General features: G+C 43.6%; 2 protein-coding genes across 2 annotated transcripts; both read left to right on the top strand.

The window, feature by feature from the left end:
• Positions 1-18,025: 18,025 nt before the first annotated feature.
• On the top strand, positions 18,026-23,705 carry LOC135497728 (uncharacterized). The gene is made up of 4 exons (XM_064787561.1): positions 18,026-18,233; positions 19,827-19,931; positions 20,149-23,580; positions 23,680-23,705. The coding sequence occupies exons 1-4, from the start codon at positions 18,026-18,028 to the stop codon at positions 23,703-23,705; spliced, it is 3,771 nt and encodes a 1,256-aa protein (XP_064643631.1).
• A 149-nt stretch (positions 23,706-23,854) lies between these two features.
• On the top strand, positions 23,855-24,708 carry LOC135497727 (uncharacterized). Its single transcript, XM_064787560.1, has 2 exons — positions 23,855-24,017; positions 24,329-24,708. The coding sequence occupies exons 1-2, from the start codon at positions 23,879-23,881 to the stop codon at positions 24,706-24,708; spliced, it is 519 nt and encodes a 172-aa protein (XP_064643630.1). The 5' UTR covers positions 23,855-23,878.
• The last annotated feature ends 1,954 nt before the right edge of the window (positions 24,709-26,662 follow it).

The following is a 26,662-nucleotide window of genomic DNA, read 5'->3' as shown; positions in this document are numbered from 1 at the left end:
TCATCTAAGCAATTTAAGAAAATTGTCATTTTTTCACTCATTGTCGCACACAAGGGGGTTAATTCAGCATGTTGTACAACATTCCCGCAACTACAACATCATGTGCTTATATTTTTATCTATCAACTCCCATTGTATTTCTTTCCTTCAGAATCAGAAAAAACAGACAGCAAAGATGAGTCAAATTTGGACGCTATGCTTCGTATCTTCCAACACATTCATCGTTGCACTTGAATATTATGTGAAAATAGACTTCGATGTGGAGGATTGTGTAATAGACAGAATTGATGCCATAAGATGCTATTGCCTTCAAGAATGTCTCGAGGTTGAACAACACCTTATATACAATGTAATATCAGGTAGGTGTAAAGATGGAATGATAACCCCCCCCCCCCCCCCCCCAACTACGACACTGGGATCGCGAATAGTATATCGAGGGTTTGGAGCACAATTGCGATATGTCACAAATTTGCAAAATTGAGATTTTCAGCCAAAACGTCATTGGTTTGAATGCTCTTTCTTCTGTGCAAACTTGTGATATGTCCTGAACAAAAAGACGCTGATGATGATGATGATGGTGATGATTTCACCCCGAGGTCCAAGTCCGAACCCCAAACCGAAGCGTGTTCGATATGTCACATACAGCTGACACAGATACTGAGGCACTCGGTGCATTCAAAGGCAAGGATCAGAGACGCGTAGAGTCTAAATGTCCAAGTCATCAACCAGATAAGCAGAATGACTACCACAAGGCCTTTGCCTGTCCCACTGGTGTGAAAGGTCTAATAAACATACATCATCTGGCTGAGGACACCATAGAAGTACTTTACAAAGCGACAATGTATGAGTGTGTTCCTTGAAGTAGCTCCACCGCCAGCAGCTATTCAGATCAAGGCTGCTCGCAGCTCCACCATTCACAGCTCCACTGCTCGCAGTTAACAGTTTTTGGGTCAACTTGTACAGATACCCCATAGGTGTCTACATATAAAATTTGAAGAAATTGTGACAAACAGTTGTGAAGCGTACCAGTTTCAGTGAAATTTTCAATTTTGTCAGCACTATTTGTGCACTTTCAAAGGAGAAAAATGGCAACCCATGCTGTTTTCTTGTGGGAAATAGACAATGAGCCGGCAGTCACGGTGCTGAGCGGAATAATAAACCCTCACAAGGACTTCAAAGAGTATTTTGTTGGGGAACGAGTTCAATCGAAATGGGGGTAGGTAAAAGTCTCACGGCCAAGAAATGGGAAATCATGAGATCATGTTTTATGTAAAGAGCAGCATTATACAGGCTTCCTTAAAAACAGTGCCATCTAGTGTTAAAATGAGCGGAAGTGACGTACAGAGGGGATGACCTGGATATAGCCAGCATTGAACAGGCTATTGTGCATGCACACGAGGCTTTCAATAGAGAAGAATAAATTACACAAACAATCAATTACGATCTAAGACAGCTTGTTAGTATTACACATTATTGAGGTATACACATTATTGAGGTATACACCTATAAAGACCGATACACACGCAGCAAACTTTTACAGGCGATCTCTAGCAACCAGCAATCTGTGGCAACCTACTTGTGACGTTCAGACATGGCAAACTTCAGCAACCTCTCAGGTAAAAGGTTGAAGAAGGTTGCCAATAATTTTTGGAGGGAAAAGCTAATTTTTGGGGGAAATGCTAAGTAAAATGGTGGAGATGGAAGCAGAGAGTGCTGCTGCTGCAGCACTAGTCATTATTTTAGTGAATAAAAGATGATGACAGGCCAGACAGAAAAAGAAGAGGCTGTGGAGGAAGGACTGGGTTGGTAGGAGGCATGAACTTGGAGCATACCATACCCTCTTGAAAGAATTAGCAATGGAGGACATATCAGCGTTGTACAGACAAGCATAATTTTCTAAATTTGCCACTAAAATGTCTTCACATTCAGTAGTCCAATATGCCACCCCTTTGCCCTTTGCTTTGTTCATTTCCTCTCCAGCTATTTCACCTTCAGCCATTTTTACAGTCAAGTCATGTGATGGCATACAAAGCATTCTGGCAGCTGATTGGTCAGATGCTAAAAATGTAACTGATACTCTGTTCGACCTGGTTGCCAAGAACCAACACGTCGGTTCCAGATTGCTGTTTGCTACAGGTTGCTACAGGTTGCCAGATGGAGGTTGCTATAGTTTGCTTGACCTATTCACACGCAGCAACCTCAGGTTGCCAGTATCAAATTCAGGGTCTTTCAACCAGGTTGCTATGTAAAGTGTACCCCCGGGATATAGAAAATATCGGCTCTTTAATTTCGTCGAGTTTAATCTTATTTCTGCATGCTGTGATATATGACTATTGGACAGCAATCTTTGTAATTGGATGATAACTGAATTAGTTATTATATTGTTAACGTGGTGTATCGAATGATTTAGTATCATTCAGCGGAAATACTTTTGTCGGGGATGCGCGATTTCGTGCCTAAAGACTGTCTATTGAGAAGCAGTTGATTTAAACGTTTTGTTTGTTCCGTAGTTAACTATCATTTTAATGGGGTTAGGGAAGATATTTGCTGTCCAAATTGTCCGATCATGGCAAATTGCTAATTCATAGCATGCAAATAGATTTATAATTTAATACTTAGTAATATTTAGTATTTAATACTGATGCCTTTGCGTGAATAAAGAGTTAGATTTCCCATTTCCTGTGGAAATGTGATTTTATTAGTTCATACCTACCCAGGTCAGACTTTTGCATATGTACTCATATCGGATCTACCCGAGGAATTATTTAACTAATTACATTAGAACAATAACCAGCCAGTTCACAAGGCTACGTCCAGGCGGCGCCCCTGTACAGCCCATCAACCGTGCAAGCCGCCATATTGCCAGTACTTTTTCCTCGGCGCCTTGTACCACAAGCTCCGAGTTTCTGCTGCTGTTTACGTCGAATTCTCCGTGACAGTATCGAGAAGGATCCTTCCCCGGACGTCCGTTTGGAGCTGTCGATCTCAGGAAGCGGGTGAGACCACTCCTTTACTCATCTTTCCCTGATTTCGCCACTTTAGAACGCTTTTTCTCCGCCGTTCGCCCAAAAAAATTTCGCTCCAGGCTCCGGTCACGTGACCAAGAATAAATATAAATTTTCTTATCGTTCACTTCTTTTGTGTGGCCTTTCAAGATGCTGGCTCTGCCGCTCTTGTTAGCGTCTTTCTTATCATTATTGGGCTTTCCAGCCCCCTTATTGGGCCTGTTACCCTTCTGGGTATTCAGGTGCCCGGTTGCCGGTGTATCGGGGATTGTTAGTCCCCGTCCCGGTTCGTCCCCGGCTCGCCAGTCCGCCCCGTCGGGACTCTGCGACTGCGGTTTCGTCCGCTGCCGGGACGCAGCCTTCAGCTTCTCCGGCCCCTCGGCCGTCGAAGAAGCAGAAGCCGACCCGGAGAGGCCCCAGAAAGTCTGGTGTGGCCTCTTCTAAGTCCCCCTCCGCTGTTTCTTCTCAGCGGGGGCTCGGGCCGGGCACCCTCCATTCGGAGGTGTGCCCCCCGAGTTTTCTCCTAGGTTGAGCGCCGGTGACCCCTTTATCGGGGCGCCCCCTAGTGAGATTGGCCCCTCCCCCCTTTCACAGGGGGTCGTAGTGAGCGGGACTCTGGACGCTTTGCGTCCCGATCCCCTGGGCGTCGAGCATACCCCGCTGGAGGCAGACCTCCTGATTTAGGAACTCCTCCGGTAACCGGCCGTGGAGTCCTTAGTTACATCTAAACCCCCACCTGGCCTGGTTTCCTCCGCCCTACCCCGTCGGGACCCCCCTGCTGCGGCATTAGGTCGTCCCCCGTCCTCCTCCGGGTTGGATGTGCCTCCGGCAGTGTCTTCGGTTGTGACTGTGTCTTCAGATTACACCGTCACATCTGACCGTTCTGAGGCGACGGGGCGTAACCCATCGGGTTCTGAGGCCTGGCAGGCGGCTCACCCCAGTTTCCGTCGCCTTCTGGGGACGTCGACCGCCTCCCCGAGGGTTACCGCAGACTCGGGCGTCACCCCCCCCTGTTCTGCCGCCCCCTCTTGTCTCGCACGGAGGTGACCTACCCCCCAGGGGTAGGGGTGCGACAATGGGGCATTACGTCCGGTCCAGAGACCCTAGGGTCCGTCCGGACGGTTCGCCCCACGATTTCGCCGGTGTGACCCCGTCCCTCCCTGTCTGGTTCTGCGGGTCTGAGCTCCACCCCCTTTGTGGTGAGTAGCCCCCCGCCATCCCTGTCTGCCCCAGGTATGCCCAGACAGGATCCCCGGCCTATCGCACCGGGCCTTACGGCCCAGCAGCGTCAGGTCCTGCAGTGTTTGGCCGCCCATCTGGAGACCAAAAATCTCTCAGATGGGGCCCCTCAGCAGCAGGGTTAGATTGGAGAAAGCTTTAGAAATGTTTCGGCTTTGACTACGTCCTTGTAATCAAATCGTAGTAACCCCACGTAGCCTGGAAGAAGGCAGAAGTAATCGAGTTGCGGAAAAGGAACGAGAACTTGTCAGCTAGAGATCGCCTGTAAAAGTTTGCTGCGTGTGTATCGGCCTTAAGGTCCATGGTTATTATAAAAGCTAAAGTTCAGAGGTAAACATTGCCTAGTACATGCATGCACTTGTAAGTCTGTCCACATTCATTATTTACATTGTGATTATTATTTCTTTCTTATTTCAGTTAACTGAAGATGACATTCCTGGGGCCAAATTCAATAAAGAACCTGAAAATTACAAAAAAAGTGAATTGCAATTTTGGCTTATGCAGGGGACTCAAATTCAAATCTGCTGACACAAGAATTGTTTTGGTAAACAAGTAAGTAAAACTGATTATATAATAAAAACCTTTTTATGCAGTAACACTTCCCATGAGATATGAGAGCAGCAGGTTTAATTTCAACGAGGCACGTATGACTCTCTAGATGAAATGAAATGAATGTCAGATCATGACTTTAATTGATACATTGTAAGTGTACAATCAAGATTTATTTGTAATTATCCCATAAAAGTCACTTGCGCATGAGTCTGTCTTCAGCACCAGATTTGCGAGAACTTGTCAAAAAGATATTTTTTGTTTCAGGGTAAGGCATGCTATTGCAAATGGGACACGTCATGTCTTTCGTGACCCAGACCCAGGCCAGTGCCATCTCCGCAAGAAGCAGTTTCCGAGTTGTAGTCTACTTTGGACAGGAAATGGAGATGGTGCAACTGCAACAGCGGCAACAGCTACACATGTCCCTGCAGATGGATGGATAAAGTCGACAGGGGTGTTACCCAAGTCATTCGGCCATCAATGCATCATGGAACATGTCAAGAAATCAGGAAGGCAGTCAGTTTAAGTTGAAAAACCCCTTAAAAAAGGATACAGCTTTTTTCATGAAAATTTTGTTCATAACGTTCAGTGCGTGAAGAAGGACATGGTTGTGCACCTGATGGGGAAGTGCTATCGGTCCCAAAGGAAGAATGAGGCACCACACAGCATGTCCCTTCAGTTGGCTGATAATAGTGGCGATGTTAAAAATGCATATTGTTCATGTGCTGCAGGAGTACAAGGCATGTGCAACCATATTGTTGGGCTTCTCTACTGTATAAATCATGTGATAATGCTGCCACTGAAAGAATTCCCCGAATCTGGAACCTGCACAGACAACCCTCAGAAGTGGCAGAAACCAAGGACTGCAGGGATGAAACCAGAAGCCATCATGGGTTATACAGTAGTTAGGCCCTCATATGGAAGTAAAGGTTTACGTGGCATAAAGTGTACATTGTATGAGGCTCGTGGGCCATGTACTGAGACACCAGATGAAGGCAAGACTCTGGTTGATGACCTGTCTCGTATTAAGCCTCACTTAGGTGTATGTGTAGCCCTGCCAAGTTTGCATATGTATTGGTCAGTGGTGCCCTCTGAGAGAAGGGGAACTAACTAAAATTGCATCTCTAGCTCTCCTGCTGGAGGAGGGTTGTATGTTAGGTGGACCCTCAAGAGGCCAGATTCTCTGTTTACCATTCCACATTTAATCCACAAAATCAACCTAATTTAATATACACCCTTAACAGCTGCAAAAATTTGAAGCAGGTTGGTACAGAGGTGTCATGACACCAAGAAGGAAGAGAGAAGAGAGAGTAAAAAGCCAACAAAAAAAATAATCAAAACCAAGGAATATGTCATCGAGAGCGAGAGCGATGACAGTGTTGACAACAGGCACGACGAGGGAAATATCAGTGAAGCAGGGAGTGATGACGATGAAGTATCAACAAACTCTAAGGGGCATAGCTCCCAGGGACTAAAAGTGCCTAAGATTTTAACTGTTGATGAGGCGCTCCGTTAAATATTTTTGGCAGAATAAAATTTGAAAAAAATAGCTAATGCGTCATTCAGTTTCATCCATTTTGCTTGTTTTTGGGCATCTAGGGTTCAGGCCACATCCAAGAATTGCCAAGAATTCTTTCTTGCCAATTCTTGTGTTCATAGAAAAACCCAAGACACATTCTTGGGTTCAGGACAAATCCAAGAATTGCCAAGATTTCTTTCTTGGCGAATCTTGGAATACAACCATCAATTCTTGCCAATTCTTGTGTTCATAGGAAGACCCAAGACACTTTCTTGGGTTCAGGAAACATCCAAGAATTGCCAAGAACTCTTTCTTGACAATTCTTGTGTTCATAGGAAGACCCAAGATACAGACCCACACAAGAATTTAAAAGAATTAACAAGAATTTGCAAGAGCCATCAAAGATATATTCTTGCAATTTCTTGTGTTTACTTTCGTACAATCCAAGAAATGCCAAGAATTATCCAAGAATATACAAGACAAACAGAGGTATAAAATTTTCTAAGACAATCCCAAGAAAACACAGGGATTTTTTGCTTTGCCAGGTGTTTTCTTGGGTATTAATACATTGATATACACAATTGTACAGGACCCAAGAAAACCCAAGACGCATGCAAGATGATCTTGGGTTTTTCTTGGATTTATTTTCCTAAGGGAAAACCATCAAAACAAACACCCCATGGCTGTAAACAAAAACGTGATTGTTATTGCCAACCAGACACTGAAAGACGATCGCTGATTGGTCAAAATCACGCCGCGCATGCGCTGTTTACATATCGAGCCTTATTTCCGTTCTAAGCCATGGAGTTTGAAATAGCCACTTTGCTCAATTTAAACGCCAATGATCAAGATAATCTATCGAATTTAGTCGAGGAATTCTTTGGAGAGTCTTGGATAGATGACCAAGAAGACGTACAAAGCGATTTGGATGATGGAGAGGAGTCAGATGAGGATGAATTTGACCAGACTTCTGGGACCTTCGATTCGGTCATGAATAGCCAAGCTGCTGCAGAGTACAAAGAGTGCAATGCTGGCGATTTTGACCAGGCTGAGTGGGAAAAGTCCTCTAAGTTCAGGTAAGATGATTTTCAGGATGTCTTTCATTGTTTTCAGTATGTTTATATGCCCCCCATATTGATAGTTTCTTCAAAATTTAGGCACAAAATATGTAAACATTGACATGGTCATGGTGTAATTTGTAAACAAACAGTAGAGTGTTGGGGTCCAGCATGCAGAGGGACCTACACCATGTACACTAGGCCTTTGTATGTCAGCCTATCTCAATCTGTGGTTGCCTAGACCTAATCAATCAATCTTCCATTCATTTTCAGTTGTACTTGCAAGTATAATGATGGCCAGCCTTGTCATCGACGGTACACAGCCCAAGATAAGGCGCAGCGGAGAATGGCCATGATGCAGCTGACACCAAGTGAGTATAAGCAAAGAAACAAAGAAATCTTGATGGTGAATTGATGCCAAGTTTATTTAAGACTCAGAGAGTTGAATACATAGTTAGGTCTACATGTAATTACAATGGATGTTATGTGAAAACGGTATAAAAATATCAATGATTCTTGTGTCAACGCTAATCGTTCTGTTTCTTTTCAGGGGAGCAAATGCTCGTTCTTTTAGGGAAGCTATCGTGTGGAATAAACTCCTCGGAGATGACTGTTAAAAGCAAGAGAAAGGAGCAGACTCCACGGAAGTTGAATCAGAAAACAACCTTCTGGCTTGAGGGACAGTAGATTTGTCGAGATACATTCATGTTTTTGCATGTGCAAGTAAAACACCATGTAGCAGATCCCTTGTTAAAATGTTATTGTCACTTACTGCAAGAAGTATCTATTCACACAAGGTTTGAGGAGCCCTTTAATATGTTAGGCAATACATTAATGCATTTGAAGTTACATGTCGTTGAAGTAACCAAGGCGTTGTGTATTTTTCAGGATTGGAAGCCCTAAACGTCTGACTGATCTTCTCCACCATTACACCGAGAATGGACTTGAGCCCAAGGAAAAGAAATCAGGAGGGAGGAAGTCAAACACCAAGTCATTTACCTTTGACGACACGCAGAGGGCTGTGCGCTTCCTGACTAATTAAGCTGAGGAGAATGCCCTTGTTCTCCCTGGTCGGGTCCCTGGTTTTAAGAGGGAAGACATACAGTTGTTGCCTTCATCCCACACAAAGATTTCAGTGTACAACTGCTACAAGGAATCTTTAAAAGATACAGGTATGTACTAAAAGGACTGGAAAACATTTGAAATAATGAACTATTGCTCTCTGGCCTTGTAACTTATGATGTTCCTTTATTTTCACGTCATCGACTCATGGGCACCAGCACGTTTATGGACATTTGGAAACAACTCTGTTGATTCATTGTTAGTGCCAAGCTGATGTCAGATTTGTGTTGGACCTGCCAAAACAACAACACTATGATCTATCGGAGTGCCAACCTGACTGATGAGGCGAAGAACGAACGGATCAAAAGCCAGGAAGAACACCTCTTTCTGGTTCAGCGCGAAAGATCGTTGTACAACTCCCTTACTAAAGAGGCCAAGAACGTTTGCAAGGCGAATGACATTGTTGACTTGGGACCCAATCCACCATGCAGCAGGGAAACATCGATGCACTACTCCTTTGATTTTGCCAAGCAGGTTCATCTGCCGAGTAACCCCATGCAGCCTGGTTCCATTTCCTTCCTAGTTCCACGCAAAGTTGGAATATTTGGGATCTGCTGTGCGGGGCTTCCTCGACAGGCGAACTTCCTGATTGATGAGGCCCACCTGATCAGCAAATGTTCAAATGCTGTCATATCGTACTTGGATTATTTCTTCAATAACTATGGCCTTGGAGAGACTGATGTTGACCTCCACTGTGACAATTGCTCGGGACAAAATAAAAACCGTTATGTTTTGTGGTACTGTGCATGGCGAGTTGCCAAGGGCCTTCACAGATCGATTTCGCTGCACTTCCTCATTGCGGGGCACACAAAGTTCGCCCTAGACTGGTGCTTCTAATTTGGTCGATGATGGCACGTTTGGTAGCTACTGGAGCTATTGACTTGAATTTGGTACATATATTATAATACCTTGTTGACTAAATTTTGGTCCAGCTTGCTTACTAGTTTGGCCAACAGGTGGCTTCAATAAAAAAACAATAACGTGTCTGTGAGGGAGGTGAGCACAATGGGGGCCATTTCATTTAGTCCAGCATCCATCAGCTTGCTATGGCTGTTTTTTAGAGCCCAGGTTGTATTTTTTCACTTCATATCATTGTTATTTTGAAAACGCCTTCCAAAATTCTGTTGACTGTTTGTTGTCGACAAGAGTCTATGTTTCATGAATAACAAGGCTGTGTTCTGTACATTGTATTCCGTCTTTAGTCTCCTGTCTTTGCATCTGTTTTCATTATTTTGTTGCCTTAAAAGAGGACAACGTTAAGTCGGTGAATTGGTTTGGATCGAGATGACCCTAACGAAAAAGATCTCAGATTCACCATGGTAAAATCGGAGCTGACCATGCTCACCATGTTGAATGCAGTGTTCACTATGGCACGCCAAAGCGGAATTATTTCAACCCTGTACAAAATATTAGCAACATTTTAAAAACGATCCAACAATTTCAGAAAACAAGCCAACATTAGCGGAATTATTTCAACCCTGTACAAAATATAAGCATTATTTTAAAAAAAGATCCAACATTTTGAGAAAACAAGCCAACATTTTTTGTGACATTTAGAAAAATTTGTTAGAAAAAAATTATTTTGGGGTTAAACTTTTTTTCTTCATAAAAAAACTTTAAAAATTCATTATTTCGTGAAAAAAATATTTAATTTTTTTTCTTCTCTTGAAAATATTTTCCCGCAACATTTTTTTTTTAAATGTTGACAAAATTTTACGGCAACATTTCTTTTGCAACATTTTTTTTTGTCAATTTTTTCGTCCAACAACGAGCACCACCTGTGAACAACTAATTGAACTATATCCCCTCGAGACGAGGTTTAGCTTTGGGGTACTTCTGGCATGTTTCTTTACACGAATATCTTACGCACGTGGTTGTCACTCGTCATGAATGTGTCAGTGTCAGATTTTTACCGTCATTAAATTACATAAGTTAAACCCCTACAATCATGACAAACAATTTAAATTTGCTAGCGAATGCTAGTGATTTCGAAGATTTGCTGAGAGAACTGCGGAGATCTTCCACAGGTGCCCCTACCGAAGTGAGAGACCTTGTGCGCCAGGTGGTTGGCCATCTGATGGTGGAGCAGCTTAGGCCAAATAATGTGGGTGCCAATGCTGCAAGCCTTCATCATGGCTTTGGTATTCCCCGGTTACCTGCTGCTGGCAGCGGTGTTACTGCCCCTGCCCCTGGTAGACCAACTGCCAGTACTTCTAATACTAACACTGGTGGTACTAGTCATGCAGTCATACAGTCATACAGTACTAGTCATACAGTAAATGAAGAAATGACCCTGACATTTACCCCTACTGCTGGGTTCCGAAGAAGGAGGCGGAATGTGCCAGCAGCTGCCGGTAGTGCTGCTGCACTCGTGAGGAGTGAACGATCATGAACGATCATGAACGTACATGAATGATCATGAACGTACCAGTGCCAGCTCGTCCAGATCTGCGGTCGAAAAACCACCAGAAATGTATTACTAGAGGTCATTTAATTGATGTACATTGATATAACCAGCCATGGTATACATTAAAGATGCTTGTTCCCTCATCTAAGCAATTTAAGAAAATTGTCATTTTTTCACTCATTGTCACACACAAGGGGTTAATTCAGCATGTTGTACAACATTCCCGCAACTACAACATCATGTGCTTATATTTTTATCTATCAACTCCCATTGTATTTCTTTCCTTCAGAATCAGAAAAAACAGACAGCAAAGATGAGTCAAATTTGGACGCTATGCTTCGTATCTTCCAACACATTCATCGTTGCACTTGAATATTGTGTGAAAATAGACTTCGATGTGGAGGATTGTGTAATAGACAGAATTGATGCCATAAGATGTTATTGCCTTCAAGAATGTCTCGAGGTTGAACAACACCTTATATACAATGTGATATCAGGTAGGTGTAAAGATAGAATGATAACCCCCCCCCCCCCCCCCCCTCCCCAACTACGACACTGGGATCGCGAATAGTATATGAACAAAAAGACGCTGATGATGATGATGATGGTGATGATTTCATCCCGAGGTCCAAGTCCGAACCCCAAACCGAAGCGTGTTCGATATGTCACATACAGCTGACACAGATACTGAGGCACTCGGTGCATTCAAAGGCAAGGATCAGAGAAGCGTAGAGTCTAAATGTCCAAGTCATCAACCAGATAAGCAGAATGACTACCACAAGGCCTTTGCCTGTCCCACTGGTGTGAAAGGTCTCATAAACATACATCATCTGGCTGAGGACACCATAGAAGTACTTTACAAAGCGACAATGTATGAGTGTGTTCCTTGAAGTAGCTCCACCGCAAGCAGCTATTCAGATCAAGGCTGCTCGCAGCTCCACCATTCACAGCTCCACTGCTCGCAGTTAACAGTTTTTGGGTCAACTTGTACAGATACCCCATAGGTGTCTACATATAAAATTTGAAGAAATTGTGACAAACTGTTGTGAAACGTACCAGCTTCAGTGAAATTTTCAATTTTGTCAGCACTATTTGTGCACTTTCAAAGGAGAAAAATGGCAACCCATGCTGTTTTCTTGTGGGAAATAGACAATGAGCCGGCAGTCACGGTGCTGAGCGGAATAATAAACCCTCACAAGGACTTCAAAGAGTATTTTGTTGGGGAACGAGTTCAATCGAAATGGGGGTAGGTAAAAGTCTCACGGCCAAGAAATGGGAAATCATGAGATCATGTTTTATGTAAAGAGCAGCATTATACAGGCTTCCTTAAAAACAGTGCCACCTAGTGTTTAAATGAGCGGAAGTGACGTACAGAGGGGATGACCTGGATATAGCCAGCATTGAACAGGCTATTGTGCATGCACACAAGGCTTTCAATAGAGAAGAATAAATTACACAAACAATCAATTACGATCTAAGACAGCTTGTTAGTATTACACATTATTGAGGTATACACATTATTGAGGTATACACCTATAAAGACCGATACACACGCAGCAAACTTTTACAGGCGATCTCTAGCAACCAGCAATCTGTGGCAACCTACTTGTGACGTTCAGACATGGCAAACTTCAGCAACCTCTCAGGTAAAAGGTTGAAGAAGGTTGAAGAAGGTTGCCAATAATTTTTGGAGGGAAAAGCTATTTTTTGGGGGAAATGCTAAGTAAAATGGTGGAGATGGAAGCAGAGAATGCTGCTGCTGCAGCACTAGTCATTATTTTAGTGAATAAAAGATGATGACAGGCCAGACAGAAAAAGAAGAGGCTGTGGAGGAAGGACTGGGTTGGTAGGAGGCATGAACTTGGAGCATACCATACTCTCTTGAAAGAATTAGCAATGGAGGACATATCAGCGTTGTACAGACAAGCATAATTTTCTAAATTTGCCACTAAAATGTCTTCACATTCAGTAGTCCAATATGCCACCCCTTTGCCCTTTGCTTTGTTCATTTCCTCTCCAGCTATTTCACCTTCAGCCATTTTTACAGTCAAGTCATGTGATGGCATACAAAGCATTCTGGCATCTGATTGGTCAGATGCTAAAAATGTAACTGATACTCTGTTCGACCTGGTTGCCAAGAACCAACACGTCGGTTCCAGATTGCTGTTTGCTACAGGTTGCTACAGGTTGCCAGATGGAGGTTGCTATAGTTTGCTTGACCTATTCACACGCAGCAACCTCAGGTTGCCAGTATCAAATTCAGGGTCTTTCAACCAGGTTGCTATGTAAAGTGTACCCCCGGGATATAGAAAATATCGGCTCTTTAATTTCGTCGAGTTTAATCTTATTTCTGCATGCTGTGATATATGACTATTGGACAGCAATCTTTGTAATTGGATGATAACTGAATTAGTTATTATATTGTTAACGTGGTGTATCGAATGATTTAGTATCATTCAGCGGAAATACTTTTGTCGGGGATGCGCGATTTCGTGCCTAAAGGCTGTCTATTGAGAAGCAGTTGATTTAAACGTTTTGTTTGTTCCGTAGTTAACTATCATTTTAATGGGGTTAGGGAAGATATTTGCTGTCCAAATTGTCCGATCATGGCAAATTGCTAATTCATAGCATGCAAATAGATTTATAATTTTGTAATTGCATGCAGTTAAAAAATTTGTATTTAATACTGATGCCTTTGCGTGAATAAAGAGTTAGATTTCCCATTTCCTGTGGAAATGTGATTTTATTAGTTCATACCTGCCCTGGTCAGACTTTTGCATATCGGATCTACCCGAGGAATTATTTAACTAATTACATTAGAACAATAACCAGCCAGTTCACAAGGCTACGTCCAGGCGGCGCCCCTGTACAGCCCATCAACCGTGCAAGCCGCCATATTGCCAGTACTTTTTCCTCGGCACCTTGTACCACAAGCTCCGAGTTTCTGCTGCTGTTTACGTCGAATTCTCCGTGACAGTATCGAGAAGGATCCTTCCCCGGACGTCCGTTTGGAGCTGTCGATATCAGGAAGCGGGTGAGACCACTCCTTTACTCATCTTTCCCTGATTTCGCCACTTTAGAACGCTTTTTCTCCGCCGTTCGCCCAAAAAAATTTCGCTCCAGGCTCCGGTCACGTGACCAAGAATAAATATAAATTTTCTTATCGTTCACTTCTTTTGTGTGGCCTTTCAAGATGCTGGCTCTGCCGCTCTTGTTAGCATCTTTCTTATCATTATTGGGCTTTCCAGCCCCCTTATTGGGCCTGTTACCCTTCTGGGTATTCAGGTGCCCGGTTGCCGGTGTATCGGGGATTGTTAGTCCCCGTCCCGGTTCGTCCCCGGCTCGCCAGTCCGCCCCGTCGGACTCTGCGACTGCGGTTTCGTCCGCTGCCGGGACGCAGCCTTCAGCTTCTCCGGCCCCTCGGCCGTCGAAGAAGCAGAAGCCGACCCGGAGAGGCCCCAGAAAGTCTGGTGTGGCCTCTTCTAAGTCCCCCTCCGCTGTTTCTTCTCAGCGGGGGCGAGGCCCCCAGAGCTCTGGCGCCGTTTCGGCGCCCGACTCCGGGGCTCGGGCAGGGCACCCTCCATTCGGAGGTGTGCCCCCCGAGTTTTCTCCTAGGTTGAGCGCCGGTGACCCCTTTATCGGGGCGCCCCCTAGTGAGATTGGCCCCTCCCCCCTTTCACAGGGGGTCGTAGTGAGCGGGACTCTGGACGCTTTGCGTCCCGATCCCCTGGGCGTCGAGCATACCCCGCTGGAGGCAGACCTCCTGATTTAGGAACTCCTCCGGTAACCGGCCGTGGAGTCCTTAGTTACATCTAAACCCCCACCTGGCCTGGTTTCCTCCGCCCTCCCCCGTCGGGACCCCCCTGCTGCGGCATTGGGTCGTCCCCCGTCCTCCTCCGGGTTGGATGTGCCTCCGGCAGTGTCTTCGGTTGTGACTGTGTCTTCAGATTACACCGTCACATCTGACCGTTCTGAGGCGACGGGGCGTGACCCATCGGGTTCTGAGGCCTGGCAGGCGGCTCACCCCAGTTTCCGTCGCCTTCTGGGGACGTCGACCGCCTCCCCGAGGGTTACCGCAGACTCGGGCGTCACCCCCCCTGTTCTGCCGCCCCCTCTTGTCTCGCACGGAGGTGACCTACCCCCCAGGGGTAGGGGTGCGACAATGGGGCATTACGTCCGGTCCAGAGACCCTAGGGTCCGTCCGGACGTCGGGACGGTTCGCCCCACGATTTCGCCGGTGCGACCCCGTCCCTCCCTGTCTGGTTCTGCGGGTCTGAGCTCCACCCCCTTTGTGGTGAGTAGCCCCCCGCCATCCCTGTCTGCCCCAGGTATGCCCAGACAGGATCCCCGGCCCAGCAGCGTCAGGTCCTGCAGTGTTTGGCCGCCCATCTGGAGACCAAAAATCTCTCAGATAGGGCCCCTCAGCAGCAGGGTTAGATTGGAGAAAGCTTTAGAAATGTTTCGGCTTTGACTACGTCCTTGTAATCAAATCGTAGTAACCCCACGTAGCCTGGAAGAAGGCAGAAGTAATCGAGTTGCGGAAAAGGAACGAGAACTTGTCAGCTAGAGATCGCCTGTAAAAGTTTGCTGCGTGTGTATCGGCCTTAAGGTCCATGGTTATTATAAAAGCTAAAGTTCAGAGGTAAACATTGCCTAGTACATGCATGCACTTGTAAGTCTGTCCACATTCATTATTTACATTGTGATTATTATTTCTTTCTTATTTCAGTTAACTGAAGATGACATTCCTGGGGCCAAATTCAATAAAGAACCTGAAAATTACAAAAAAAGTGAATTGCAATTTTAGCTGATGCAGGGGACTCAAATTCAAATCTGCTGACACAAGAATTGTTTTGGTAAACAAGTAAGTAAAACTGATTATATAATAAAAACCTTTTTATGCAGTAACACTTCCCATGAGATATGAGAGCAGCAGGTTTAATTTCAACGAGGCACGTATGACTCTCTAGATGAAATGAAATGAATGTCAGATCATGACTTTAATTGATACATTGTAAGTGTACAATCAAGATTTATTTGTAATTATCCCATAAAAGTCACTTGCGCATGAGTCTGTCTTCAGCACCAGATTTGCGAGAACTTGTCAAAAAGATATTTTTTGTTTCAGGGTAAGGCATGCTATTGCAAATGGGACACGTCATGTCTTTCGTGACCCAGACCCAGGCCAGTGCCATCTCCGCAAGAAGCAGTTTTCGAGTTGTAGTCTACTTTGGACAGGAAATGGAGATGGTGCAACTGCAACAGCGGCAACAGCAACACATGTCCCTGCAGATGGATGGATAAAGTCGACAGGGGTGTTACCCAAGTCATTCGGCCATCAATGCATCATGGAACATGTCAAGAAATCAGGAAGGCAGTCAGTTTACGTTGAAAAACCCCTTAAAAAAGGATACAGCTTTTTTCATGAAAATTTTGTTCATAACGTTCAGTGCGTGAAGAAGGACATGGTTGTGCACCTGATGGGGAAGTGCTATCGGTCCCAAAGGAAGAATGAGGCACCACAGAGCATGTCCCTTCAGTTGGCTGATAATAGTGGCGATGTTAAAAATGCATATTGTTCATGTGCTGCAGGAGTACAAGGCATGTGCAACCATATTGTTGGGCTTCTCTACTGTATAAATCATGTGATAATGCTGCAACTGAAAGAATTCCCCGAATCTGGAACCTGCACAGACAACCCTCAGAAGTGGCAGAAACCAAGGACTGCAGGGATAAAACCAGAAGCCATCATGGGTTATACAGTAGTTAGGCCCTCATATGGAAGTAAAGGTTTACGTGGCATAAAGTGTACATTGTATGAGGCTCGTGGGCCATGTACTGAGACACCAGATGAAGGCAAGACTCTGGTTGATGACCTGTCTCGTATTAAGCCTCACTTAGGTGTATGTGTAGCCCTGCCAAGTTTGCATATGTATTGGTCAGTGGTGCCCTCTGAGAGAAGGGGAACTAACTAAAATTGCATCTCTAGCTCTCCTGCTGGAGGAGGGTTGTATGTTAGGTGGACCCTCAAGAGGCCAGATTCTCTGTTTACCATTCCACATTTAATCCACAAAATCAACCTAATTTAATATACACCCTTAACAGCTGCAAAAATTTGAAGCAGGTTGGTACAGAGGTGTCATGACACCAAGAAGGAAGAGAGAAGAGAGAGTAAAAAGCCAACAAAAAAAATTATCAAAACCAAGGAATATGTCATCAAGAGCGAGAGCGATGACAGTGTTGACAACAGGCACGACGAGGGAAATATCAGTGAAGCAGGGAGTGATGACGATGAAGTATCAACAAACTCTAAGGGGCATAGCTCCCAGGGACTAAAAGTGCCTAAGATTTTAACTGTTGAGGAGGCGCTCCGTTAAATATTTTTGGCAGAATAAAATTTGAAAAAAATAGCTAATGCGTCATTCAGTTTCATCCATTTTGCTTGTTTTTGGGCATCTAGGGTTCAGGCCACATCCAAGAATTGCCAATAATTCTTTCTTGCCAATTCTTGTGTTCATAGAAAAACCCAAGACACATTCTTGGGTTCAGGACAAATCCAAGAATTGCCAAGATTTCTTTCTTGGCGAATCTTGGAATACAACCATCAATTCTTGCCAATTCTTGTGTTCATAGGAAGACCCAAGACACTTTCTTGGGTTCAGGAAACATCCAAGAATTGCCAAGAACTCTTTCTTGACAATTCTTGTGTTCATAGGAAGACCCAAGATACAGACCCACACAAGAATTTAAAAGAAGTAACAAGAATTTGCAAGAGCCATCAAAGATATATTCTTGCAATTTCTTGGCCCGTATTTTTGAACCCTCCTTTAACACTAAGGGAGACTTTAAGTCAACCTTTAGCTAAATTTCATTTCAAGAACCAACCTTTATTTCTGGCTAAAGGACTCCTTGATGTATCTTCCTTAAGCAAAGGTTGGGCCATTTCTAGAACCTTCCTTCATTACAGGAAATGCTTTAAATTGCTGTAAGGAGGCCTTTAAACATAAGGTTGGTCTGGAGTATCCTTTAGTCTCCCTTTAGTAGCCGATGTGGAAGGATCTCTTCTGATAACTCAGCGATAGGCATATGTCAACCGACTAGTGCGTCTTTATGACGTCAATGTGCGTATGCCACGCATCCGGACACTGCTTCCTCAGTTTCGAGAGGATGATTTCAGTGACGACGCCTTTTTTGATCGATTTCGGTTCACCAAGGATGGATTTAACCAGCTGATGCACTTCATTGGCGACGACATCCCGGAACCTGAGAACAATCGTGGACACCCCATGTCACCAAGGACCCAAGTGTTAGTTGCACTCCGTTACTATGCGACAGGTTCGTTTCAGATTGTTCACGGAGATTTGCAATAGGTACCGGCAGCCAACGGCCCAGCGTACTGGAAAACAATGGCCGCACTGGTAATTAGTGAAAGTCCATAAACTTTCCAAAGCCCACACGGCTGTCAATCTTTCTCAAATAAAAAGATTTTTCAGAATTAAAAAGCTTGTTGATTGTTCTTTCCAATGATACCAAACATCACTGTGTCTGTATTTATTTGTTACCCAAAATAAATGATCAAACATACGTTACATTCCCGCGTTCTGGTTAATTAGTCCATCAGAAATCGCCAGTGATTACGTTGTAAAACAAAGCCGCATTTGTTTACGTTTTGCGCTTCGCCGCCAGTGACCTTGACCAGTCATGACCTGGATAATTATACAGCCCTTGATTCAAGCTTTCCATACGTACCAAATTTGCATATGAATATTTCCTCCAAAATTCCCAAATTTAACTTCGAAATTATCGCTGATTTTCAGCGCCAGAATTTCCTGTGACCCGTTGAAAATAACCCCCACATATTTGGTACCAAAAAAAAGCGCAGAAAATGAACTTTGAAATAAAATTCGTATAGAAATTTTGTATCAAACGGCGGCTCTGCGCATCCCATTTAAAATAAGGTCATGCGCAGGCGCAATTGCGACACGTCAAACCAAAATGGCAGCGCCCATAGCGTGAATCGGAGATCGCGCAATATTGGCTGGAATACGCCCGTTTTACGTAAGTAATCACTGACTAAAGACCGTATCCAACATTATCAATGTAAAAGGATGTATAATTCGACATATTACTGAAATCTTTTGATGATTATTGTGGAAATGTGGCTGTTTTAGCGGCAAAGTTTTCAAATTTCCCCACTTCGAAAATCATTTTCAGAATCACCGGCGGAATTCGTCAAATTCAATTTTTTTGAGCGGTTGTGATATAAAACCATTAACACCACGATAAACTACAGATAATTCCCAACCTATCTAGCCAACTGTCACAGATTTGTTCTGTTCCTATCGTTTGTCATGGCCCTCCTCAAAAGTTGGTTGCAATTTGAACCGACAATGTCCGCCATATTGTAGCTGAGAAACAGTGGTCACGTGATCAATTTCTGCCCTGTGATTGGATGAAACGAAAGTAAACAGTTATCTCTGGTACACGTGGCTTTGTTTACATTCTTCAGATAGTGGGTTTATTGTAGAAAACTAAAGGAAAAAGTCTAATTCTGGTTTGATTTTTTTGGTTTTCTTTATTTGCTTAGTCTTGGGAGTATTTTTGTAGGCAGTACATTTACAAATAGTTAATTCCTGTGAATTAATTTCAGATTAACATGAGGTAAAAAGGTGGTTTATTAGCCAGTGCCTCCTCTGACTGTGTGACCAAGTATGACTTGGTCAACAGCCCCCATACAGTGCATAGCTTTTGATCATGCCTTGCCATTTACATTCAGGAGCACAGGATGTCATTCTGTCTTGTTCTTCTTGGTAATGCTTGCAAAACTTCATGAATGATGATTGGACTTTGGAGTTTTCCTGAAATGAGAAGAGAAGTAAAAATACAAATTATTATGATGATTGAATAACATTTGCTTACAATTTTCAGGTACAACTACAGTGATGGAGCTGAGAACTGGACATAGCCTGACATTGACGACAACCCCAGAAGGAGACACCTGCGCCTTTCTGGAGCAAATCTCTCCTGCTTTGTGTGAGTATCATCATTCATATTTAGACTAGAGTTCTCATCTTGGTCATTAGAAGTTATAACTCTTAGGACAAATGTGCTGACACTTCACTTCTTCTTGTTCCCCTACCCATCTTCACCAGGAAGTAAGTTGGCCAGGAAGTTTGCCAAGAGTGCACTTTTTAATTTTTGTCCTGTCTATTTTTGAAAAATGCTTTTATGCTTCTTATATATATTTCAGGTGATGATCATTTTGAAGTCTTCAAAAGAAATGCGACTGCAAAAGGACGTGGAAGGCGGGTGGCTCTGCCTGCTGATGTGCGATGCAACAACCGACTACTCCTACAGCTATTCCTAATTCGCGAAAAGGAAGGACAGACATGGGATGAGCTACGTGACCTTTTCAGCAAACTCTGCCCGTCTTTGCCTGTGTCAAGGCTGCGCTGGAAAGTGGAGCATTGTGTCAAATTAGCACGAGATTTGGCTACATCAGGTGAACCATTTGGACCCTTTCTCGATGTGACTTTAAGCTTCAATTCCCTGGGCACCATCAGTGATAGCTATGGCATTTACGAATCAGATATTCTGGGGGATCCAGAGGATCTAAGGTCATATGGAAACACTGTCCAGCTCACAAATGGTTTTGTCATGGAGATCAAAACTTTTGCAAAGAAAAAGAAGATTCCGCTTGCAAAGCTTAAGAACATTTTTCAAAGTCTGGGTGCTTTGGTGAGGAGTGACACAGATTTCGCGAAGATTTTGAACGAAACTGAGGGTACATATCGCAGGACGAACAAATCCAAGAGCAGAAAGGGGCCAGACGGTGTGAGTGAATTTGATAAATTTTCACATAGTTTGTGCAAGTTGGTCATTGAAAGTAGGCCTGTGGACATTGAACCTGATAAAATGGACAATACTGATGCTGAAGATAGACATGAGGATTCTGACAATCGCATTGATCAAGAAGAGCATGGGGAACCTGTGATGGACAATACTGATGCTGAAGATAGACATGAGGATTCTGACAATCGCATTGATCAAGAAGAGCATGGGGAACCTGTGATGGACAATACTGATGCTGAAGATAGACATGAGGATTCTGACAATCGCATTGATCAAGAAGAGCATGGGGAACCTGTGATTGTGAAACCAGCTTCTGAACATGTGGCAAATTTGGCAGCAATGAAACAGGCACGTGAACTCCGTGCACTCAAGGGAAGACTTGAGGAATCCAACAAAGAAAACTCTGAGTTGCGAGAACAGCTTGGGGTGTGTTCAAAGGAGTGTTCACACCATGCAAAGCGTGCAAATCTCTTGGAAAAAGAATTATCTGACAGAAAGGAGGAGTTGAATTTGAAAGCCTTGCAAAGGGAACATAGTAAATTACAGACTGAATTTGGTGACATTGCGTCTGAACTCCTTCAGTATAAAAATGGTACAAAGGCACGAAAACTTAGAGAACGAGAAAAAAACGTAACTGAAAATGAGAAAATTCTCAGGCAACACAAGGACAATGGCTGTCAACATGTTATATCTTCTCTAAAAGACCAAGTGAAAAGGTTGCAAACAGAATGCAGTACACATCTTAAAGCACTTTCCAATTTTCGCTCGAACAAAAGCACACTCAAAGCGGAAATTACGAAACTGAAAAGTGAGTGTGATGCATACATTATTAAGATCGAGGATCTTGAAGCAATTGCCGGATCAAATCGGAAACTTGTCACAAAATCGGGAACAGTCTATTCGAATGAAATCGTCAAATGTATCATTCAGTTGATTGGAGAAGTCAACATTCCAGCTGGGCGTTGTGCACCTGCTATAAAATGCATTGCTAACTGTTTGTTTGACTGCAAAGTGGAAATGAAGGACTTGCCATCCATCAGAACCACTGGGCGCTTTGCTGATAGAGGCCACGTTCTAGCCAAATATCATGTGACTGACTCCATACTACAAAATGACCGATACGACATGCATTCTGATGCTACCAGCAGGGACCACAGAAAGTACCTGGGGAATCAAATTACACTTTCTTCAGGAAATATCATGAGTTTAGGTTACATGATGATGCAGACAGAAGATGCCTCAAGCCTCCTAGATGCTGCAATAACTATTTTGAAAGAACTTGCTGATATTCATGGGTTTGTTGAAAATGCAGCTGATACTGAAGCAACCTTCAAGGAGTTGGTCAGAAAGCTTAGTGCACTGATGTCGGACCGAGCCAGTGTGAATAAAGCATATAACCGGGAATTCGACAAGAAGCGAAAGGAAATCATTGGAGATGAGTCTGCCCAGCTAGAATTCATATATTGCAATGCTCACTTTCTGCTGGGACTCAGCTCGGAAAGTGAGAAGGTGTTGAAGCAGCTCCAGAAGGCGATTGGGGATGGAACAGGAAAGCTAGGACGGGACAAACTGAACCAGTTCAAGAGTTTTTCTTCTGCTGGGGAGTCGGCTGTTTCCAGGTTTATCAGGACTGCATGCGACGTGTTAGGGCCAAGAGGAGATGACAAGTCAGGATGTCGAGACGCCTGGGAGGCTTACTGTCACTTGCAGGGTGAGCGATCGCTGGTGAAAAGCTACAGAAGTAACAGGTTCAACAACTTTTTTGAAGGGGCTGGCACACTGCATTTCCACCGCAAGGGAATTCAGGACTTTTTCTCGAACTACAGTGAATCCCCGAACCTGAAGTTGCAGAGTGTCTTGGCAGATTGCCAGGATGATGATGTGGATACCATGCTTTCGGCTGTTGGGATCACGTTTTTCATGGTAACTGGGCCTTACTGGAGGTTGATCACCAGTCAAACAGTGTACTTAGACTTGTACAAGTTTATAACCCCCATGAGAGAGAAATTTGAACTGTACTCAAAAGATGCTTCAGGCATTTTGGAAAACCAGGACTCTGTGATTCCCGAGTTTGCTGTTGAAGGCGGAGAGGTCATGCTGCACTGTACTCAGACTGTGAAGAAACCAGAACTTTTCGTCAAAACGCTACAGGCTTTGTTTGCTGGATTCCTTGCTGTGACTGACCGTCAGCTACAGGATTTTCTCCCAGGTGGGAGGTACTATGATGTTCAGGACCAAGCCATCCGTGAAAAGATGAGCCATTGCCAGCTAACGAATCTGATCGGAGAACAAAACCTGGGGGATCTAGACTACAGCCTCTTCATGAGAAGACATGCGTCACTTCATTACAGAAGCTTCATCAATATGATGCAGAGGAATCGGACGATGTCTTCCTGGTTTTTAGCAAAGACGAAAACAGAGCAGGGTCACCTTCTGTCACTCTCGGCCAAGAAAGCAGCTCCCCTTCGGAAGAAGCATCGTGATGCAGAAGTAGAGGGCATTGCTAAGAGGAAGGAGCATCTTGCATCTGTCCGGAGAAAAATTGAAGAAAAAAGAGCAAAAGCTGTTAAACGGAAGGCGGATATCACTCAGAAGGTGAAGAATCATGGTGGACCTTGCCTCACACCCCATGATGTCAACAGGATTTTGAAACCAGAGAATTTTAGGACAATCACAGCACAGAAAGCAGCCTTGAATGCCGAAGTACAGTACATCAAGGTGGTCCTCGGTGGCAAACATCCTCTATTGAAGTCGTCCAAGCTGAAATGTGAGGAGATCAGAAAGAACCTGAAGACTTACCTGGCAACCTTGACTGGGATAGCAGCACCAGGTGAGTTGACTTTCATTCCATAAAGTACCTAGAAAATAAAAGGATAGTTGTTTTAACTGAAATATTATCACCTTTATGCATTATCATTCTTGTTTTCAGGCAAGGAAAACAACTACATCTTCTGATTCTTCTACTGTTTTTGGGAATGATTGAGGGTGTTAACTAGTCTTGTCTTGACCATGTGAATACAAATAAGAGAAATGTTTTTTTTTGTTTACTTCAGCCTCCTCAACCTGATGTCAGTGTCAATGCTGATGACGATGTTGAACCTGAAGCTACTGGTGGTACTGGTAATCCCATGGATGATGACGAATACCTTTCCTCAGACTACGGAAGCATCAATGGTGATGATTCAGACAGTTATGATGGTTCAGAATCAGATGAGCCGCCATCATCTGAAAATGAAGAGGAGACTGAGAGTGAATTAGAGTTTGAAGGTAAATGAGAAAACTTTGCAGTTGCATTTATTCTCGATATTGCCCAAATGGTTGTTTTTCATTTCCAGTGCAGCAACAAGTTGACACCAAATTGAAGAATATGTATTAAACTCATGACACTGACACTACAGTTCCGGTATGATGATAGTTATGATGACAGAGTCCATTGGGGTCTGCTAGTATCACCATTCAAATGCTCACTTAGACTAGAGCAGTACATTAAGGTACCCTGGTAACACATTTGTAGTCAGTATCACAACATAATGGATCCCATGTGAACACCAATTCATTGCATCTTCTCAAATTTGCAGACGAAGAACCTGGAGCAAAGCAGAAGCGGGTCCACACCACACTTGATAAGTTGGGATCCTTCAAGTTCACTGCCCAAGGTACCAGGGTCGCAGTCTACTACGAGGACAACGTTGGGAAAACAGAATGCGCCATTGGAGAGGTTGTGAAGGTCATCTCTCCAGAAAGTGCTGTGGTGAACTTCATGGAATGTGTACGAAAGAACTCCTACCATTGGCCTGGATCTCCTTACATTGACACTATTGCCAGTAAATTTGTGGTGGACTCCGATTTCCTGATGACGACTGCAACAGGCAGAATGTGGACAGTTGTAAATCATAAAGCACTGGCTAAAACATTCTCAGCATATGTGAAGAAGTACATTACAGTCAACCTCGCCTAAGTCGAACCTGTTGGGAACAAAATCGACTTAGGACAGGTGATGATAATTCAAAAGAAAAGCATGAAACATCCTGGGAATTCGCTTCGACTTCGTCAAAATTTGACTACTGCAAGTTCGACTTAGGCAATGTTGACTGTAGTTCCAAGTGATGTTTTAGAAGTTCAGTTAAGAAGTCATGACTACCCTAGATGTTTAATTTGTCTATACATGTATATGGACTGCTTAGCAGATGTACTAAAGTTTTGTCAGGGACACTGACAGTACCAGAGTTAACATTGCTTGTTGCAGCTGGCAGTGCACATTTGAGAGTGGCTTCCTTGGTCACCAGTCTGAAGTGCTGATCCTTGGATCTTGATCTTGTTTGTTATAAGAGGGCAACTATGCCTGCATTACATGTAGTATCTCTTGGGAAGGATGTGTTTTTTATGATTCAAAGTGTATTCAGGCTTATTTAGCTTTATGGGTATTTCTTTATGTAAATTTCCCTAAAAAATGTGCGGACAGTGAGAAAGCAGAAAAATCCTCAATTTCTGAAATTTCACTATATTTGACCTGGGTTTTCTCCTATAAGCCTTAAAGATAGAGAAAAAAGGATGGTTTCATTGGATTTAGGAGGTATTATATACCCCAGGTACAAATTATCTCAGAGCTATTTTAAGAAATAACCTCTTGCTGACCATTCAAAAATGGTCCATTTCGGCGGTTTTTGAGCGTTTTTTCGTGTTACGCGGCGAAAGGCAAAAATTGGCCCGAAGCCATTTTTGGAGGTGAATATCTGCAAAATTAATTTTTTCAGGCCCCTCAAAAAAATTAGACTCGCTGTCCCCACAGTTCTAATTGGGAAAATAATGCTTTCAGACATCAGAAACCTTTAAATTCTGTATTATGACCCCCTAAAAATGCCATTTTCACCAAAATCAGGGGGCGGCCATTGAGGAAAATTGCATTTTTGGATGGTCATAATTTGTTTATTACACCTTCAAATGCTGTGAATTTGCATTTCTGCATACTAGGGGGTAGGCAGTGCTGGAAAATAGGATAAATAAATGGATATTGTACTTACTTTTTTAAATATAGGCCTCCAAAAACCACTTTTTTGAAATTTCGGGGGGCCCCTGGCATGGGGGGTACCCCTGACCCTCGGATCTCAAAAACCGTTCAATCGATCGGGCTGAAATTTTGTGTGTGTTTATTTGACACCAAACTGAGTTGGAAAAACTAGTTTTCCACATCATATCATGAATTTGAAAATTTGGCTGCCGGTACCTATTTGCAAGGAGTGTCCCAGCCATCGGCTTCAAGAATTGTCAAAAGGGTTTCAGGACTGTTAGCAAGAAAACGGGCCGAAGTAATTCGTTTTCCAATTGGACAGGAAGCTGTTGAAAATAAAAGGAAATTCTATGAACAGTATGGTTTTCCTGATGTGCTAGGTTGCGTTGACGGAGTTCATGTGCCCATCGAAGCCCCAAGCTTGGACGAACGTGAAATTTATACAGGGTGTCCCAGAAAAAACCTAATCCTGAAGTAATGGGATAATATGACCAAGTTGCGGACTACATGGCCAAAATCACGTTTTTACCGTAAAGTAGAAGCAAAATGCTTTCCAATGATACCTTCATGACATTCCTCCAGTCGTGCATCAGAGAGCACCATTGTGTTGAAAATGGTGTGTCCAAACGCATTTGTTTCAATTGGGATGAACCAGTGAAATGGAATGTGCACTCACTGTCACACTTGACCTGGAAGACAGGGACAATAACCTTCATGATCGAAGGTTAACTTACATAATTTTTAAGTTATGCAATGATTTCTTGAGTAAGCTATGTAGGCAATTGGTGAAGGATGGGCCTATTAACAACAGAACATCAAGCCAGCAACATGGTGCAACTTACCAGTGAGCAAAGAGTGTTTGTTGTAACAAAATTCCTTGAAAACTAGAGTCTACAAGCTACTC

This window comes from Lineus longissimus, chromosome 13 (genome assembly GCF_910592395.1).
Source record: "Lineus longissimus chromosome 13, tnLinLong1.2, whole genome shotgun sequence".
NCBI lineage: Eukaryota > Metazoa > Nemertea > Pilidiophora > Heteronemertea > Lineidae > Lineus > Lineus longissimus.
This window is presented reverse-complemented; position numbering and strand designations above follow the sequence as displayed.

Coding starts and splice junctions, on each gene's coding strand:
- LOC135497728 (XM_064787561.1), top strand. CDS start 18,026: ATGCCACGCATCCGGACACTGCTTCCTCAGTTTCGAGAGGATGATTTC. Junction 18,234..19,826: donor ACTCCGTTACTATGCGACAG/GTTCGTTTCAGA, acceptor TACAATTTTCAG/GTACAACTACAGTGATGGAG. Junction 23,581..23,679: donor GACTGGGATAGCAGCACCAG/GTGAGTTGACTT, acceptor TCTTGTTTTCAG/GCAAGGAAAACAACTACATC.
- LOC135497727 (XM_064787560.1), top strand. CDS start 23,879: ATGGATGATGACGAATACCTTTCCTCAGACTACGGAAGCATCAATGGT. Junction 24,018..24,328: donor GAGTGAATTAGAGTTTGAAG/GTAAATGAGAAA, acceptor TCAAATTTGCAG/ACGAAGAACCTGGAGCAAAG.